Genomic DNA, 19,008 nt, shown 5'->3' with positions numbered 1-19,008 from the left:
ACTTCCTCAATCCGCGGTCTGCGTGGCCCGCCGCGATCGAACGTATGAGCTCCTTCCAGTCATGTTTTGTTGTTTCGTCATTTGCATAGCGACCCATGTATATTGAGAAACGTATAGATCAAGGCTATTTCTAGTTTACTGAACGTCATTGTTATTCTGTCACAGAACGTGTGAAAGTCGAACGCCGCGCTGCCGCAACGTGCAACATGCGATTTCCTTTACGTCTTCATGTCGACTGTAATACCTGTCTTGTCGGTATCGGTATATATAACGTGCTCCCATCCCCACCGCTGCTGTGCTGCGCAGTATCATACAGCGCGGACACGATTCCTCGAGACTGGACTCATTCAAAGCACCGCACATTGTGCCGCGCTTCTTCTGACCTTCGCCTCCCTGGTTGTGTGTTTGGCCGCATAAGTCCTGGGTGGGGGAGTCTTTCGCATTTTCGGTGTCCCAGTTAGCATGGAAAACACGAAAGGCTGGTCGGGATTCCAGTTTCTGTCGCGTGCATAGACGGGTGCGCCGGCGCGCCCTCGCGCTCGTTCCGTCTTTCGCTGCGTCGCACGTAACTGCGCGAGGCTGGCGTGGCTCGCCATCGGCGCTGCAATCGACCGCGGCATCGTCACGATCGGTCACGCTGCCGGGCGCAGCCAGCGCGGCGCATCGCGTTCCACCGGTTCCGCGAGGCTCGGCCAAGTGCGGGCACCGAGAAGGGGCGCGCTTATCGTATCGGCCCTGAGCGGCGAAGGCGAAGCTCGCGAAAGAGGCGCCGAACACACAAAAAAAGAAAACCGCACGCAAATGTGAAGATCAAAGAAACAACGAAAACGCACAGACCGCTCAGTTATTCAGAAGATACGGCTTATACCTCGGTTGGTGCAGCCCATGCACTGCGGCGGGACCGAGTGACCACTTGACGTCTGAATGGACCACGAGCGCGTGAGCCGAACGCAACAGCCGACTACGTAGTTCTCCGCGCCTTGTGGTCTAAGAGGAAGGCCCAACAACGCTTGCTGTTTGGGAACAAGCATCGAATTCACGAGCGTTTGTAGCAATCGTTGGTCATTTGTAGAGGCGTTCTCCGTCACTCGTTTGCGTATCACAGTTACTCGGTGCCTGTTGTTTCGCACAGCGTGCAGCGTTTGTGACAGGGAAGGCTTTGTGAATCTGGGACGCGCGAATCGCAGAGGCGAACGAAATTGTTATGTCGTGGGAACGGCGGCCATAAATGTGGAGCGCGCCTTCGAATCCAGTTAGAATTAACACGGGCACGTATGCACGTATTCACGGGCATACGTAATTAACACGGGCACGTATTCTCTCTCTTTCTCTCTCCCTCTCTCTAGAGCAGAATATCGTGGAAATTGAATTTTGATAAGCGTAGTTAAAAGGATCTCATATTTAGCTGTCCCTGTGCAAGACTTCCCTTTTTTAATGCTTGACAGTTGTGAATAATTTAGTTATTCTTGCTTTGTGTTGTTACCCTATGGCCGAAGCCGCAGACCCGCTGTGTGGCTCTGTACGTTGCTGTGGCATTCGGCTGTTGAGCACAATGTCTTGGGTTCAATTACCGTCTTCGACGTCCGTATTCCTATCGTGGTGGAATGCATAACTGTTCGTTTTAGGTGTAAGTTAAGGAACTCCATGTGACGAAGATTAATCGGGGAGAAAAAGGACATAGCGGCGTAGTCGCGAATACATATCTTCACAGTCTTCGGCGAAGGCGTCTGCTTCCATGTGTAGTGATCTCCCCACCGCCCAGCCCATTTTTCCTTGGCGTTATGCCCCGTACACTAGAAGAGACGAGAAATGCGTCGGCATCGTGCACCCATGGAAACCCTTGCGCCGTGGCCTTATCGCTGTTTGCCAGCTTATGCTGACCCGAATTGACCCTGCCGTCGGCTGCACGCCCACAACGTCCAAGTAATCCTGCAGGCCGTTTTCAAGTGCGTGTGCTGAGAACACAGGTCGCAATTCATCGTGAGTGCACCTCTGACACGTGCTTCTCGCGTGATATTCAGTGTAGAACGGTTTTCACTAAAAGCATGCAGCACTTCGATAGCGGCGGTATACGCGCGTGACAGGAAATCACTGTTACGCTGTAGGAAATCATTAAATTCATTTATAGGCCTTCACGTTCCGAAAACAGAATGGGTTATGAGGCACGCCGTAGTGGAGAATCCCGGACTAATTTTGACCAGTGGTGTCCGGCATCGAAGCGGTGACCTCGAGCTCAGCATCGCGACGCCTTAGCTATTGCGGTAGATTCCACTTCAACTTGCCAGACACTCGCAATATATGTCAATGTTCCTGATCATTTGTCGGTGAAAAAAAATCTTAATGAAATGCCGTGTTTCATTAAAATACTTGCAAATATTCTGGTCATCACTAAAATACCACTTCAAGACATTGCATTTTGTGCTGACTTTTAGGTTATGAATCCAAAACTAGTCATAGTACAGGCGATACTGTCGACTATGTTGTATTACACTATGCCATAGTAAAGTGTCTTCTCCTTGTTCTTCTGGAGTGCACATTGAGAGTACAGCCAGAGAGAAAGGTTCAGCTCTCAGAATCGGCAGCAATAGCGCGACTGGCTTGAGCCATTGAGTCATGTAGTCACGAACGTGCCTACATGTAGCTGACGCTAGTGCGAGGTTCCACAGCACTGCACCGTATTGGCGGGAAGGTGCTGTCGCGCGTTGCATCGGTCAGGGTTCCTCATCCTGCTGACTTCGTGCGCTAATGCCGCAGAAAGTCGATCGCCGTGCACCGCGCGCGAGCCGCTGCCAGTTGCGATAAGAACGCGAAACCACTCCTCTCCCGCTGAGCTGGCAGTCCTGTGGCGTGGTCGCAGCCGACACCGGTAGGTATGCGCCGGCGGCGGCTCCTTTGCGGCGCAAAACAAACACGTTTCGTGTGCGCACTTTCGGCGGACGGCAAAGTGTGCCGCTGCGTCGACTGTGGGCGCCCCGGCATCGAGCGGCGCACTCTCGGGGCTGATGCATGCCGAAGGTGCGGTTTCCCAGATTCAAGTGCGGCTGCTTGCTTCCGGTTCGCTTTATGTGGACGCTCTTGCGAGCCTGACGCAGGGAGCTGTGGCGATCACGTAGCTTGAAATTGCGGAAGTTTCCGTGTTTCTGTTCGTTCAATGCGGAGGTCTGGATAACGGTTTCTATGCGACCGTCTGCACGCGACCCTTCAGTGGGGGACGTGACGCCGCGAACATAGAAATAAGCAGTTCACAATTAGGGAGCACTATCAGACGACTTCACCAAATTGACCGTAAACATGAGTTACCAAAGAATAACGTAAGTGCGGTTTGGGTTATCGGGTATATACGTTAAGCCAGTCCCTACTGTGCGCTATAGAAACCCGTGTATTTAATGCGAGGTGTGTCACATTTCCTACAGCTATCCAATTTCACAAGTTCTGATTGATTGATTAATTGATTGATTGATTGCCCGGCGCTCTGTACAGTACGTGACTGCGACGTCCTCCAGCTCCAGCATCCGCTCGGAGGATCTCATCATACTCGCATAAATTAATTCTGAAAATACATGTTGCGTAAATCAAGCTTGCAGTGTCAATCCAACCCAACCATCCTCCGGAGAAAAAGTATTTTAGAGTGATGCAAAAGATGGCGAGTGTCTCACAAGGTGACATATATTTAAAGGTGTGTGCTGGGGTAAGTCAAAGTGGCGCTCACAGTCTCCGTGATTGAGGGACATCTTCACGCGCACCCAAATCGATGTCCCCCGTTTACAGATTAGTCATCCATGATGTTTTACGCCCCAGTGTTATAGCTTCATCATGCTATCGCGGACAGCACAGTGGCGAGTTTCGAGTTAATTTGGTCAACATGGGGCTTTTAAGCTGCACGGAATTTTCAGTGGACGAGTGCTTTTTCGTTCCGCCGCTATACTAATGCTGTCTCCACGACAGGGAGTCGCACCCTCGACCTCGTGCTCAGTAGAAGAGTGACGTATCTACGGAGCCACTGCAGGGTATATTGCCTTCGCAGGACGCTATAACTGGCACCTAAGCTCTCTGGACGAGCACTTGCGATCGCTTTCGTCTCATTTTCCGCAGTTAATCATGAGATGCTCCGTCCCCAATAATATAGACGTATTAGTGCGCGCCTTAAATACTGATATTATAGGTGCACAGAAAGTAATAATAATAACAGGCGGTGGGGTGGGGAGGGGGGGGGGGGACGTCTTCGTCGTTCTCACCGCCTTCGTTTCACGCGCCGCGTTCGATGCACACAAAGCGGCCGCTTGCGTCACGAATGCCCGAGGCAGCAGCGAAAGCCACGGCATGCACGGGTCTCGGGGCACAAGCTGCAGGAGCCGCTGCTGTCCTCCCGCCGTGTCTCCCAGGCACGGAGCCCGCATCGGTGTACAGCGCGTTCTCGTGAATGGACGCCGTCGCCTGTTGCGCAACCCGCAAGCGTGACCGCCATTACTTTATGCGCCTCGCGTGTGTGCGCGCGCTGCGAGAGCTCGCAACCTGCGGCGAGACGACGTCCACCGGCGCAGCCCTCCCGCGGTGCTTTGGCGCCGCAGCGATGCGTTCGCGCGCTTTCGTGAATTTTGACGATTTTTACCTGGATGCCTTTGCCTTGCTTGTTTTTTTTTCTCTGAGCCCAACGGTGGCCACCTTTCTAAGCGTTAGCTTGCTTGGAAGTCTGCCTATGAAGGAGATTATACTGGAATATCAACAGGTACACTCTTAAAAGAAAAAAAAGAGAAGGTCGCAGTAGCTACTACCTATGGGGTCACATCATTTTATACCGTAGAATGGCTGCAGTATTTAACGATAGAATTAGTAACATCACTAAGTAAACAAGGTAGTCACCGTTAATAATGGTGTCAGCTACCAATTCCAAACGCAGCTACGCATCACATGATACAATTACGCACCATCCGATATATGTGTTATAGAATAGAAACATTTAATCGGTGATGCTAACGGCATTCGGAATTGGTAACTGAGACCCATTAGTAACAGTGACTACCTTGTTTGCTCGTTCCGCATTGGAAGGGGGGATACCCCCATGTGCGACTCTTGCGGAACTATAGAAACGATCGCACACATTTGATGTCCCTGTCTCCAATACGACGTCGAGCGCGAAGCTCTCCGAATAGTGTTGGACTGGCTGGACTCTAGAGCGTTTTCGGAAATGATCTTTGGACCATGGCCATACGCGTCGATGGCACAGAAATCCGCGAAAGCGTTGTTGCACTACCTCAAGTCGACAGGTCTTGGCGACCGTGTGTAGACTCGGTGCGAACCTTTAAAAGTGCACCAAACTGTGCTTTCTGTATGTCCTCTCCTCCTCTCTCTTTTCATTCCTATACCCCTTCCCCCGAAGCAGGGTAGCATACCGGACGCGCGGCTAGTTAACCTCCCTACCTTTCCTCTCTTCTATTTCTCTCTCCGTCTCTTGTTTATTTGATAATGTTGCTAGCTCTATCATTACCAACTGCAGTTGTACTATGGTAGCAAATGGTTTAACCTTATAAGTAGTAACTACCAATTACTACAACTTTTTTTAATAGTGTAACTTGCAGGTATTATCGTTCAGAATAGCTGATAGAAGACAACAGCCATTACAAAGTATACGAAACACTTCGGAACCAACGCATCCGTCCTGCGATTTAAAAATGCATTTTGCGCATCTGGGTGAGGGCTCAACCAAGTGACGAGCCAGTTCCTAATTTCTCTCCAACTTGTGAAAAATATCTTCAGTGCGTAAGCATTTCTACGCGTGCCCAAAAAGGAAACCCGTCTGTCCGTCACGTAAGACGATCGCTTTCAAGGTAGGGTCCGCAGCAGCGAGCGTATTGACTTTAGTGCTGTCCCTTGCTTCAACGCGAACTAAGCGGCAAGAACAAAGCGCACACGAAGCTATCAGCACTTGGCGCACTGTGTCCCCGTCGCAGATCGTTTTCGAGACGGGGCTCGCGCGGCCGCGCCATAGGCAGCCGCCGCCGGAGTACGGTTGACCACAATTGATAATGGTTCGCATCGAGAGGAGGCACCGTCATCGACCACGTTTACGTGCGAGGTCTACCAAACGTGACACTGTTCAATTACGTCACGTACTACAGCACGCATTGGCCAGTGCTCATCTTCCACGAAGCAGCGGCATCATCCAAACGCGCCATCATCCATTTTGAAGATAAAGAAGCGAGAATAACCAAGCAAGAGACAGTGCGCGTAATAGGAGGAGGAGGAGGAATAAACTTTTATTGCAGAACCAGCACTTTATGGTGGCCGGGCCTACGCCTCCCACGAAGGGACGTCGAGGGCTTGCCTCGCCGCCGCCTCGCGGGCGTGCTGGGTCGCCCAGGTTTGGTCGTCGAGGGTGGAGCTCCGCAGAGCCTCATGCAACCTCGCCGAGAGAGTCGTGGTGTTAGTCTGTGCGTACTGTGCTGGGCACTCCCATAGCATATGCGAAAGCGTAGCCGGGTGAATTCCACAGCACCGGCAGTTGGGGGTAGTGTAGACGTCCGGAAATATAAGGTGGAGGCGGGCGGGTGAAGGGTACGTGTTTGTTTGTAGTAGACGCAGGGTGGTAGCCTGCGCCCGGCTGAACTTTGGGTGAGGCGGTGGGAAGATTCGGCGACTCAGGTAAAAGGCCTTAACAAGATCGTTATAAGTTGTCAGACTGTCCCTGGTGTCCAACTCATCTCCAGTGACTCCGGCGCGGTTGACTAGGCCTCGCGCAATGGAGTGGGTGACCTCGTTGAGATTGGGGAGGTGTGGGTGGACAGGGCCCGCATGGGCCGGGATCCATGTTAGGGAGATGATGTTGTCTTCAGAATGTGGTGCCTGGCAGAGGATGCGAAGAGCTTGGGGACAAATACGCCCTTTGCTGAAGTTAATAACGGCTGAGCGAGAGTCACACACTATGGTGTGACAGGTGGGATCTAAAGTGGCCAGGGCGATGGCCACTTCTTCAGCCGTCTCTGCAGTGGGGGTAGTGACGCTGCAGGCATGGTGTAGGGCTCCATCACGTGTGGCAACGGCCACAAATCGTGTGCCATGGGAGTATCGGGCTGCATCAACAAATGTGACGCCAGGTACGTTGGCAAGGGCTTTTATGATAGCTCCGGCCCGAGCTTGGCGCCGGGCCCTGTTATATTCAGGGTGCATATTCCTAGGGATAGGGTCTATGTAGATCCAGCTACGGATGTCGGTCGGGATCGGTTGTTTGGGGCCCTGTTGCTGATGGTAGGTGAAGCCAAGCGTGGACAGAATAAAGCGCCCCGTTTCAGTATGGGTGAGCCGTTCAAGCTGAGAGCGTTGTTGGGCTTCAATGAGTTCGGAAAGGTTGTTGTGAACTCCCAGTTGGTTGAAGAGTTCAGTGCTGGTGCAATGTGGGAGACCAAGTGCTTGCTTGTAGACCCCTCGTATGAGGGTGTCGAGCTTGTTCTGCTCAGCCCGGTACCAGTTGAGGTACGCAGCAACGTAGGTGATGTGGCATATGACAAAGGATTGGACGAGTCGGAGAAGGCTTTCTTCTTTGAGTCCTCCTCGACGGTTAGATATACGTTTAAGAAGTCGTAGGGTGTTTTGAGATTGGGCACAGATCTTGTTGAGAGCCAAGGCGTTGGAGCCGTTGGTAGAGATGGTGAGACCAAGAACCCGGATACTAGGGACGTTTGGGATAGGACTGCCATCTTGAAGGCGTAGGGTGATGGCGTCACAGGGTCGGTGATCAGATTGGTGTTTGGGAGGGCGACCCCGCTGAATGGGCTTGTATAGCAGAAGCTCCGATTTAGCCGGCGAACAGCGCAGTCCAGTCCCTTGGAGATAGGCTTCAACCGTGTCAATCGCCGTTTGGAGGGCCGATTCCACTTGACCATCACTGCCTCGGTACGACCAGATGGTGATGTCGTCGGCGTAGATGGTATGGTTGATATTGTCGACTTGCTGTAGCTGCTTGGCAAGGCCAATCATGACTAAGTTAAAGAGCATGGGAGAGATAACGGAACCTTGCGGGGTGCCTTTGCTGCCAAGGGGAAGCTGGTCTGATCGTAAATCCCCGGCCGAGAGGGTAGCCGTGCGATTGGAGAGAAAGTCACGGATGTAATTGTAGGCTCGCTCTCCCAGCTGGAGGTTGGAGACCTGATCAAGGATAGCTGTATGGGAAATGTTATCAAAGGCTTGAGTGAGGTCGAGTCCGAGAATGGCTTTCATGTTACGAGAACGATCGTTGAGCACTTGATGTTTGAGCTGCAACATAGCGTCTTGAGTAGAAAGGTGAGGGCGAAATCCAATGATGGTGTGGGGATAGAGAGAGTTGTCCTCGAGGTGACTGTTGATGCGTGCTAAGAAGGCGTGTTCCATCACCTTGCCTACGCATGAAGTGAGGGAGATGGGCCTTAAGTTATTGAGGCTAGATGGTTTGCCAGGCTTTGGGATTAAGATAACGTTGGCAGTCTTCCAGGCGGCTGGAAGGGCACCACTGCGCCAGCAATCGTTGATGTAGTCAGTCAGATGGGACACGGACTCGTCGTCGAGATTGCGAAGGCTTTTGTTAGTGACCCCGTCTGGCCCTGGAGCAGAACGACCGTTAAGCTTGCGTAGAGCGGCGTGTATTTCAGATACGCTGAAATCGGCGTCTAGTGTTGGGTTGGGTCTACCGATGTAATTGCTGTGTGGACTGACTTGTCCCCTGGAGATATATCTGGTGCAGAGGTAGTCAAGCACCTGTTGTGGACCTTGCTTAAGGGTCTCCGTATAAAGGAGCTTCTGCAGCCGATCCTGTTGGGTGGTGCGGGTGGTGGTATTATCAAGCAGATGTTTGAGGAGTTGCCACGAGGAAGGGCGATGAAGTTGTCCATCCACCGTGTTACACAGCTCAGTCCATTGTTGCCGGCTGAGGATTTGACAATGCTCCTCGATGGCTGTGTTCAGTTTCGAGATCTTGCTTCTGAGGCGACGGTTTAGGCGCTGCCCCTTCCATCGAGCTAGGATGGAGGCTTTAGCCTCCAGAAGATGGGCGAGGCGGCTATCCATGCGTTCAACTGAGGCATCTGTAGTTACCACCCGAGTGGCCGTTTGAACATCAGTGCGTAGAGCTTGCATCCAGGTGTTAATGTCGGTAATGCCTTCTGCTGAGGTAGAACCTATGCGCATTTTTCGAAAAACATCCCAGTCGGTAATGGTGAATTCTTTAGTGGGGGCAGGGGCGGCAGCGAGTTGGGGTAAAGAGAGAGCAAGGATATAATGGTCGCTGCCCAGGTCTTGCTGGGTATTGGTCCAGTGTGCATTGGTGATATGTTTGATGAAGGTGAGGTCGGGGGTAGAGTCCCGGGTAGTGGAAGTACCGAGGCGTGTAGGAAAGGAGGGATCCGTGATGAGCGTAATAAATGCTGTATATATTTGCTTCATTTACAAAATCTATTTCGTCGTTTCATGCCCCGTCCACATCCTGCTGGAGTTATCTATAACGTGAGTGAACATGTGCTACTACTCGCATTTTGTTCGTCGTCTCAGTTACCATTTCGGTGTTGCAACCGCGCTTCTCCGTTTCACGAATCTTTCGCAGCGTTTCTCGCAATTATATATACCAAACACAGCAGCATACGACGACAAAGCAGCAGGTGATCAGTAGCAAATATTTACGCATCGTTTAGATAACTCCCACGGGAGACTCTGAGTGTAATTTCTTTATATATATTTATTTCGTGATTGGAAATGTCTAGCGTGCATGCATGCATGCTTTGGGGTCAGTCAGGTTGAGCTGACGTGGCGTAGTAGATGTCGATTTATGGTGGATCGGCAACTACACACAAGTGATTGTTTTCATCGAAGAGAATCCCGCCCCGGTATATTTAATGGCTATTACATTGGGCTGCTGAGCTCGAGATCGCCAGTTCGATGCTGGCCGCGGGGACTGCATTCGCATTGTGTCGAAATGTGTACTTAGATTTCGGGCCACCTTAAGCAAACCCCAGATGATCGAAGTCCCCTGTAGCGTGCCTCATAATCACATCGTAGTTATTCCGCGTAAAACCTCATAATTTAATCTTACTTTTAAAAATTTTTTGGAGTATTATTATGTCGCCTACGTCGTCAACTGCAGTATTCCTTTTTCTTTTCTTTATCTCTGAAATCGGATGCTGTATAAAATTGGGAGTGCTCTTGTCTCTCTCGCATATGGCTGTCAGAAGAGTAGAGCGCAATATTTGCGGATGTGTCCGATAATAAATTCAAGCGTGCACGCTGTCACGGGCTGTCACATATGGTTCCTCTACACTCTTAAAAAATTTTACACCCTGTGGGGCTTGTCCCGCAACAGTAATGTAATCTGCCTTGCTTGCGTTTCTTTTCCTGAAAACTTGTCGAGAAAGCTGTGTCACGCCGATAACGCGCAAGCCGTTCGCGACTTTGAAGTACCGGGCTCGCAGCGTTAAAGAAAGGGAATGCGGGCAAGAGCGATGGCGATTACCGTTGGGGGACAAGCTACGTTTTTTAAGAGTGTAGGCACCCCCCTTCCCCCTCCCTACTTCACTTGTCCCCAATTCATAGTAACAATAAATCGGAGAGGACTCGTGCGTATGAATTAGTTCCTTATGAAATGAACAGTGTGAGCGATCTCAAACTCTTAAGCAGCGCCACTTGTCGATTGTAATTTATCACGCACGAACAGCTTGAAACACAAAAGACCGTTAGTGGCAGCCTCGAGCGCAGTTATAGTGGGCAGCGAAGCGCTCGTGAAACGAAGGGCTCATTCATTGTAGGTGCCAATTCTGAAATATAATCGTTCTTGACGAGCGGAATTAAGCAAGGTCGACTGAGAAGTCAGGGTATTAGTGCCACGAGCTCATGAGCTCGGCCACGCCGATTCGTCTCAGCGACACTATCTTACAATAAGTCGAATTCTATACGGTGTCTACACAAGCCGGAGCTGCTTATAAGAAGGTCTTCTGGCATCGGTGCGCGGGAGACCACCCACCGGGAATGGCTGTGGGAAAGGAACGCCGTCGCGCTGTTCTTTTCTTCTTTCCCCCCGCTTTCCTTTGCCCTCTCATCCGATTTGCTGCCTCATTGCGACTCGGTGCTTAATTATTCTAATCGTCGCGCGCCCGCCTTGCGTCATCCGAGCGGCGCGCCACCGGACAACCTGCGTGCGTGGTGTCCGCCAAGCCGGTATGCGTACACCCCGCACCGATTGTTCTCGCTGGGCTCGATTTACCACCGGCCGATTAAATGCCGCCCCTCCTCCGTCGTATTTACCTTGATTGCTCCCGCTTTCCTAATTCGCAGTAGTGTGCTTGCGCCCCACATCACTGGCCGCTGCTTTTTTTTCTCTCTCTTCTGAACACGCTGTGCGTGCCATTCCTTCTTAACCTTGTTGTGCGCGCACTCAGTGCGCATTGTGCAATTAAGCCCATTGTTCATTATGCAAATGACCAGCAGTTTATCAGATAGACTTGGAGGGCACGCTAATAGGGCCGACAGCAAAATCCACGACGACATCGCGCTGCAGTATCTTTTCAAGAGCGCAGTAACATGCCTCAATCGGTTAGAGATACACGGCGATACGAAACGCCCGACCTGCCCTTTCAGCATGCCTTATTTGTTTTATTATTTTTATTATCTTGTGATTGTGGCTTGTACAGCGGTTTTGTTCGGCGGCTCGCTACACTGTGCTACTGGTTGCGAGCGCCCTGACTGGTGCCTCTGGGATGAGCAACACTTGTTGTGGATCTGCTCGCCGTGTCCGTTCTTGCTCTTTTCGCCTTCTGCAGAAGTCGCTCTTAGAGAGCCACTACAGGCTTTTTTGTTAGTTATAGTGCCCATTCTATCGCTTCTCCCTTGAGACTGCGCATGCTATGCTTTCGAATCGTCATGAGTTATGATGGACGACATTAGGTTAGCCTCAGGTCGCATGTTAGTAGCGCGACATGATGGCGTGTTCAATTCTGTTTTTCTATAGTGCTTTGAAACGACTGATAGTTCTTCACACCTGGATATATATATATATATATATATATATATATATATATATATATATATATATATATATATATATATATATATATATATATATATATATATATATATATATATATATATATATATATATATATATATAACGCGTGAAAGAATGCCAAACGCGGCTAACCGAGATATCAGTTTGTTGCAATTGGAGGTGACGCATTCACATGCTAAGCGCTGCTTTGTGTCGTGAGTTCGCGTCGGCTGGGCCACTATTTGTCGTTCGTCTGTCTTTCTGTGTTTTCTCTGATGCGGCCCCCACTGTGGAGCAAGGAAGCAACATCGAGTTAGCTGCTGCAGCATTGGAATTTTCTTTGTATGAATGCCAATTTTTTACCAAGAAAAACGCTGCACCAAGTATCGTATGCTGGATTAATCACTTTTGGGAATTTCATCTTTAGGAATGCTTATTGCTTAGCCAGCGGCCACAGTACCCGCCTATCCAAAGAGGCACCGTGCCACACTCAGGGAGGGAGGTTAAGGCAGGGAGGTTAACCAGAGATTGCCTCCGGTTGGGTACCTTGTACCGGGGAAGGGCAAAGGGATGCGATAAGTGAGAGAGAGAAATATAAATGGAAAAAGGAAAAACCCATACACACACATACACATGATACAGAACTGTTTCTGTGGGCACTGTCATGCAGTCTGCGAAGGCGTTCCTAGTGTTACGCAGTGTCACCGTCCAATCCTACGTCACACAGTGTGGTGACGCTGTGACTGCACACACAGTGTGCTGTCACAACAGTACAAGGCAGATGTAAGCTATGAGAAACGAATGTATATTATTTTAGTTTCACGTATTTTCATGTGCGAGTGGTTTTATCTCTATTTATATATTTACTTTACGAATCAGTAAGTCCGCCTTAATGAGCCGAAGGTGTGTTGGGCAGACTGCGTAGCGGTGGTTCTGTTCAGGCCGTGCTTCGTCGCGGCGAAAGCGTGCCACGGGACTGTTCAAAGAGCGGGTTCCTTGAGGCCGGTTGGTTTCATCCTGCGCGACCTCGGCTCTGCCCGGCCGCGGCGAGTGCTCGCTCGCCTGCAGGCTGCCGACATGCGGTGGGGCCTCCGTGCGTGCGTGCGGCTGCCCTGCCCGCTGGACTGATTAGCATGCACGCTGGGCCACGCGCTGTGCGTGCCCCGTCTGGCCACCGCGGGCGCCGCACAACCCTTCTGCGCCGCCGACTGCGAGGAGGGATCGACGCTTCCTGCACTCGCGCCTGAGCTGTCTGTTCGTGCGCGGGACATGTCGGCCCCCGGCACGGCCATTCTTCAAGGCACTCCCAGCTACCCGCATTTTATTCATCTTATTTTCTTCTTTCTTTCACAAAGCCACCTTCTTTTTTTTCTTTCCCCTCCCTCTGTTTTCTTTAACCGTAATCGCGGCTTTCCTGCGTATGGACACGGACTTGCGCGTGCCTTTTGCGCCGCCTAAATATCCCCTGCTACTTTCCATCTTCTGCTCCCCCTGATGAAGCGCCAGCTATTTTCGTATGGCGGTCATTAATGCGTTTTATCCGTTTGCTTTTGAACGACCAGCACGCTGTACGTCGGCTGAAAGTGATATGCATGTACTCGTCGACAGCCATCGTGAGATGGGTTCTTTCGTAATTTTTCTGTTCGGGGACTCTGATGTGCTCGACAGGAGGATGTACTCACTCTCTCACTTTATCTTTTCTTCGCCCAATATAACCACTTTCCTACTACAGTGTAGCAAACCAGATATTCTGATCAGGTTAACCTCCCTGCCTTTTCCTCTTGTCCCTCTTTCTCGCTAGCTCACCGAGCCTGCACATGCGTATTCTCCAAGACTTTTAGAATCTTCTGCATTCGCGAATCATCATTCGTAAATACAAAAATATTACCATTATCTGTCCCAATTCTACGTGGCAGTGCCTTGTCTAACAACTTTGCAGGGCGTCTAACAACTTTAAAAGAAAGTTTGGCCCTTAAAGCGCGGCTTTGTAATTAATTTGTTTGTCAAGCATATCGCGTTTTTGATCCGCATCGACCAGTGAACGCTTGTTTTTGTTGTCTGTCTGTCGGTGTGTTCCTGCAGATTCTTTACTTGTCGATCTGCAGCAAGACGAGCCCACTTCTTTTGCTATCTCGCTTTCTCCGTAGAGGTGCATATAACTGGAGGTGGTCACAGTAAACTTCTGTAGGGGCGAGTTGGTACATGTCCAGTAAAAGAGAATAGCGAAAACTAGGACGACCACAAAATGGGAGGGGCACACACAGAAGCGCTGCTAAAAACTGATTTTATTCTCCCGCCACAACGCACGGCCAAAGAGGACAAATAGTGATGTGATCGAAGTATTTCATTGAGTGATTAGCAACAAAGAATGCTTGTTACCGTGTTGCAAGATTTCTTTATGATAGTAAAAGAGCTGTACACTTCTTTAAAATGTGTTAGACTTAAAACGCAGCTAGTTGTATAACGATTAATGGGATAGCAGTAGCGATATGTGAGGATATGCCAGGTAGTGCTTCGGTTTAAAAGATAGCTACGCTAACAACGCATGAATGGTAGCGCTTGGGGTATGATCCTCTAAATGAAGGAATGATTAATCACTATATCTTTAAAAAGAAGTTCGGCACTGAGTTCTCTCTCTCTCTCTCTCTCTCTCTCTCTCTCTGCGCTGAGGTTACAAGTGCGAAGAATTAACGCTGCCCACCACCACCCGCTAAGCATACAAAGCCACTGCATAGTAGACATTCATTTAGGGGAAGAACTTCCGTCGCGAATGCGTCATAGTTTATGGACACGTTGTGTTTGTGCTGCATCTTTCCAAATAAATGATTGAACCTTCGTAGCACTCTCGTATTCTGCATGCGAAGCGTTGATGTCGCTTGCGCGAAGATATGAGAATTCGAGGAGTAATGATTGTATCCCTAATTATATGTTTCCACAGATTATCTTATCACGTAGAAAGCAATATTTAAACAACACAATATGAAAAGAAATTAAAGCAAGTCGACTCTCTCCTTCACTACCCGAAAGCATTTTTCATCAGCGGGAGGTACATTAATCAGAGCCTTCTTGAGAGGGAGCTGCCATATGGAGGGTAATGAGCACGGTATCCGGATTTCTACCCAACGCTGCGTGAACGGAGTAGATGGGTGAGAGAGAGAGAGAGAGATGAACGCTTTATTTAAAATCAATATAGGAGTTTCTGGAGGCGCTCGCTGGTGCAGTCCTTCAACGCAGCGTTGATGAACTTGACCAAATATTCTTGTGCCGGTAAAGAGGTGGCTTGTGCCAGCCATGCGGCGGATGGGCTAGAGGCGTGGAGGGACCACGACGGAGAGGGGGAAGATACAGGTGGGAGCAACTGCCACAGAATGCGGTGGGAGTTGGGGTAACTTCCACAAGAAGTGCAGACAGATGGATGTTCATCTGCGAAAGCACGGAGAAGATGTAGGCGGGTTGGTGAGAGCAAATAGTTGGGACTGCGCCTACCCCAGTAGAACGCCATGAGCACGCGGGAGTGCCGAGTGGGGAGGGGGGAGAGACGCGCCTAAGGAGACGATAGGGTTCGAGGCTGTATACGGTGTGTAGCGCGAAGTTTGCGGAGTTGGTTCGGGGATGTCGGCAGCCTCGCGTAAAGATTCAAAGGCTGGCTGATTAGTCCGTTCATTCCCCGACAGTACCGCATGACCAGGAATCCACACAATCTCCACTGGTGTGCGTAATGTGTTATGTGTTATGAAAGAGGCAAGCGGGGGCGTGAAGCGTTCGTGGCAGAATGTTGCGACAAACGTCCTTCAAATCAGTAAGTATGATCGGTGGTTGTAAAGAATTCACAGGTAGAGGACGAAAAGCTGCAGCCAGAGCATGTAGCTCTGCTATCGTGGGATCAGTAGTGAGAAGCAGTTCGCGGTGAACTATAGCTAGGGATTGTGAAAGTACGAGTACAACGGAACCGCGGGGAGATGTGCTGGCGTCGGTGAAGAAACAGGGATGCGAGGCATGAGTACGTAGGTAGCGCTGGTAATACAAAACGCGGGTTGCACAGCGCGCCACGTCCCTTTGGGGCTGCATGTGCCGTGGAAGAGGGGCGACTTGAAAAGGCTTTGTGTAGCAGCAGGGAGTACTGAAGGAGGCGTAATAAAAAAGAACATAGGGATGGAATAGCATAAGCGCTCAAGGATATAGTGAGTCGTTGTTGGGTGAAGCCGAGGCGGACCTCTTGATTACGTGTATGAATAGAGAGACTCTCGTCGGTAGTGTTATAAACGCCCATCTGAAGCGGAAGGGAGGTGCTGCTGCTGACAGCGATACCTAAAGCCAGCTTCGTGGCCTTATGCAAGAGGACATCTAATTTGATTACGTCGATGGAGCGCAGGTTCGTGTAAGGGAGCTGATAGCGAAGGCGAGAAACTAAATAAAGCGAGGGGCGGAAAGGGGGGGGGAGCATATGACGTCCTAGTGCTTAGTGAGAGGGCTGTGGCGATGGTTTTTGCTGGTAACGAGCGCGCTTGTCTTAAAGAAAATTGGAGACAGGAAATGATGAAACTTACAGCTCACATAATGTCGCTGATGGACACTAAATAGTGGTTAAGGCGCTTCACCACAATAAATTCGTGTTCTGCTATTTCGACCTCCTGTCGTTCTAACCACAATGAAGGTTTGTACAACAGCTGGCTGTCATGGTTGGGACATACGTGACCGTTATGTCGGACGCTAATCGAGCACGTAGCTGAGCAAGGTATTCAGAAGAAAAGCGTATGCTATACGCCGCTCCTTCCTCACCCCAACTCCTCCACACGTGAAGAGCCAGTTTATCATATTCTTCCCTCGTGGTTACTACACGTAATACTTTCAGACGCTGGGTTAAGGTGCACCGCCTTCAGAACCGGGCCAAGTTGCAAGGAAACAAGTTGTAGCCTTCCTTCGCCGGATTAAAGAAAAGAAGAAAGCTAAAAGCAGTCATCATGCCGTTGCCGTCGTGGTAACATCATCGCCGTCGTTGTCGGTTTTGTTTCTGTCGTGACGCACACGCTCGCGTCACGCACACAATTGCTTAACCTACAGGAAAACGTTGGTCCATTTGCTAACACTTTGCAAATGGACCAAACGATGTTGGAAAGCGTGCTGCTCACAAAATTCTTCTCGTAACATTGATTCGTGCAGCGCGTGAGAGCTGCATAGGATTTTACTTTTGTCTTCTCACTTTGCTTTCTTTTTTTCTTATCTCCCAACGACTTTTGCTTTCTGTGCAGGTACGCGGCGTGGACGTTGGCGGCGTGGAGGCTCGGCACGCCTTCCGCAACAAACAGTTCCGCAAGACACAACGCTGCGATCTCTGCCAGCAACCGCTCAGGGACCAGGGGGCATCCTGCAGAGGTGCGTCTCTCTCTCTCTCTCTCTCTCTCTCTCTACATATATATATATATATATATATAAAATCACACACACACACACACACACACACACACACACACACACACACACACACACACACACACACACACACACAAACGCGCGCGTGCCCGATGGCTGCACCCATTCAATGTTGGGTGTCTAAAAGCAACGCTTAGCTATGAGCGACGTCGTAATGGAAGACGCCGGATTAATTCCGACCATCCGGCGTTATTTAACGAAAACGTCAATTCAAGTACACGAACATTCTCAAATTTCGCTTTAATCCCCCCCCCCCCCCCCATCCTATTATTTTGTAAAAAAACAGAAGCAATCGCTTTCATAAATTCGGTGGTTTCATTTGTGCGCGGCAAGCCGAAGTGCTCGAAACCGCTACGGTGGCCTAATTATGTTTTTCGTTTCCTTTTACTTCCAGTATCCTTCTAACCTAAAATACCCGCCGTGGTTGCTCAGTGGCTATGGTGTTGGGCTGCTGAGCACGAGGTCGCGGGATCGAATCCCGGCCACGGCGGCCGCATTTCGATGGGGGCGAAATGCGAAAACACCCGTGTGCTTAGATTTAGGTGCACGCTAAAGAACCCCAGGTGGTCAAAATTTCCGGAGTCCTCCACTACGGCGTGCCTCATAATCAGAAAGTGGTTATGGCACGTAAAACCCCAAATATTATTATTATTATTCTAACCTAATTTCTCAAGAATGTTTTCTATAGCGATTATCTTCATGAAATTACAGGGTGTTGTCCCGACACAGCGTGCTTCGCGTTAGAGCCGTCGACCCACTAACGTGACGTGATGGCTCAATGCTTCCAGCACCTTCGTTGTCTAGGACGAGTTGGTACGCAAATGTTTCCACGTCCCACAGCTCGGCGGCAACCGTTGCAAGGCCCGCGTGCGCACACGCGTTCGCGCGGCGGAGCCCGGCCCGTGCAGACAGAAAATAGGCGCACAGTGGCGAACCGGGCACTGCTGGCATCCTGCGAGGCGCTCGTCTATTCTGGGTGTCCGCGTGGTGCCGCGCCTCATGTGCGGTGGCAGGGTGGCCTGACGAGGTCGAGCAGCTGGGCTCACTCGGCGCGTAGTACACACAGCGCCCAGCCGCGACGTCGCGCTAGGCGCAAGCCCGCGGCTCCCGTTCAGGCTTCGCCGCGTCTCCTCGCGCTCGTCGGGCGAAGCGCGCGAGCGGCACCCGTTCTCGTCGTTTGCCGCGAAGCCGCGGTTTCGCTCTCAGTTTCACGTTTGCACCCGCATACGCAACTCGCTCTTGGTTGCGATGCACTTTGAAGCAACTCTTTGTGGCACATTTCATTGGCTAAGCAGGCGCACCGCACCGTATGCAGCGAGGACGTAATGCACGAGAGCGGTGAGAGCTGCTGGTATAAATCTAGAAAGCTCCCCCGGCGTATCTTCAGAGCGGAGGGTCTACGTGAGCATGGACATATAGCATATATAAAAGAAAAAGCTAACGAAAGTGATGCCTTTAGTGCTTTAGTAAGCGCTATCCTCGCAATTGGCATGTATCAGAAAATGCTGTATTTTGAAGGGGGGATCCAAACAATGTCTACTTGATATATTTGCTTTTTCACCGGAGGATGTCGTATCTGCAAT

General features: G+C 50.5%; 1 protein-coding gene across 5 annotated transcripts in view; it reads left to right on the top strand.

Moving 5' to 3' along the window:
* The window catches only part of by (focal adhesion protein tensin), a 354,735-nt gene that overhangs the window by 153,978 nt on the left and 181,749 nt on the right, over positions 1-19,008 (top strand). For all 5 annotated transcript variants that reach the window (XM_065435184.1, XM_065435202.1, XM_065435175.1 and 2 more), the window contains one exon: positions 17,245-17,368. In XM_065435184.1, the coding sequence (XP_065291256.1) occupies positions 17,245-17,368 (124 nt within the window). The remainder of the gene's footprint in view (positions 1-17,244; positions 17,369-19,008) is intronic.

This window comes from Dermacentor albipictus, chromosome 1 (assembly GCF_038994185.2).
Source record: "Dermacentor albipictus isolate Rhodes 1998 colony chromosome 1, USDA_Dalb.pri_finalv2, whole genome shotgun sequence".
Lineage (NCBI taxonomy): Eukaryota > Metazoa > Arthropoda > Arachnida > Ixodida > Ixodidae > Dermacentor > Dermacentor albipictus.
The sequence above is the reverse complement of the archived record's forward strand: the minus strand, read 5'-3'. Positions and strand labels throughout refer to the sequence as shown.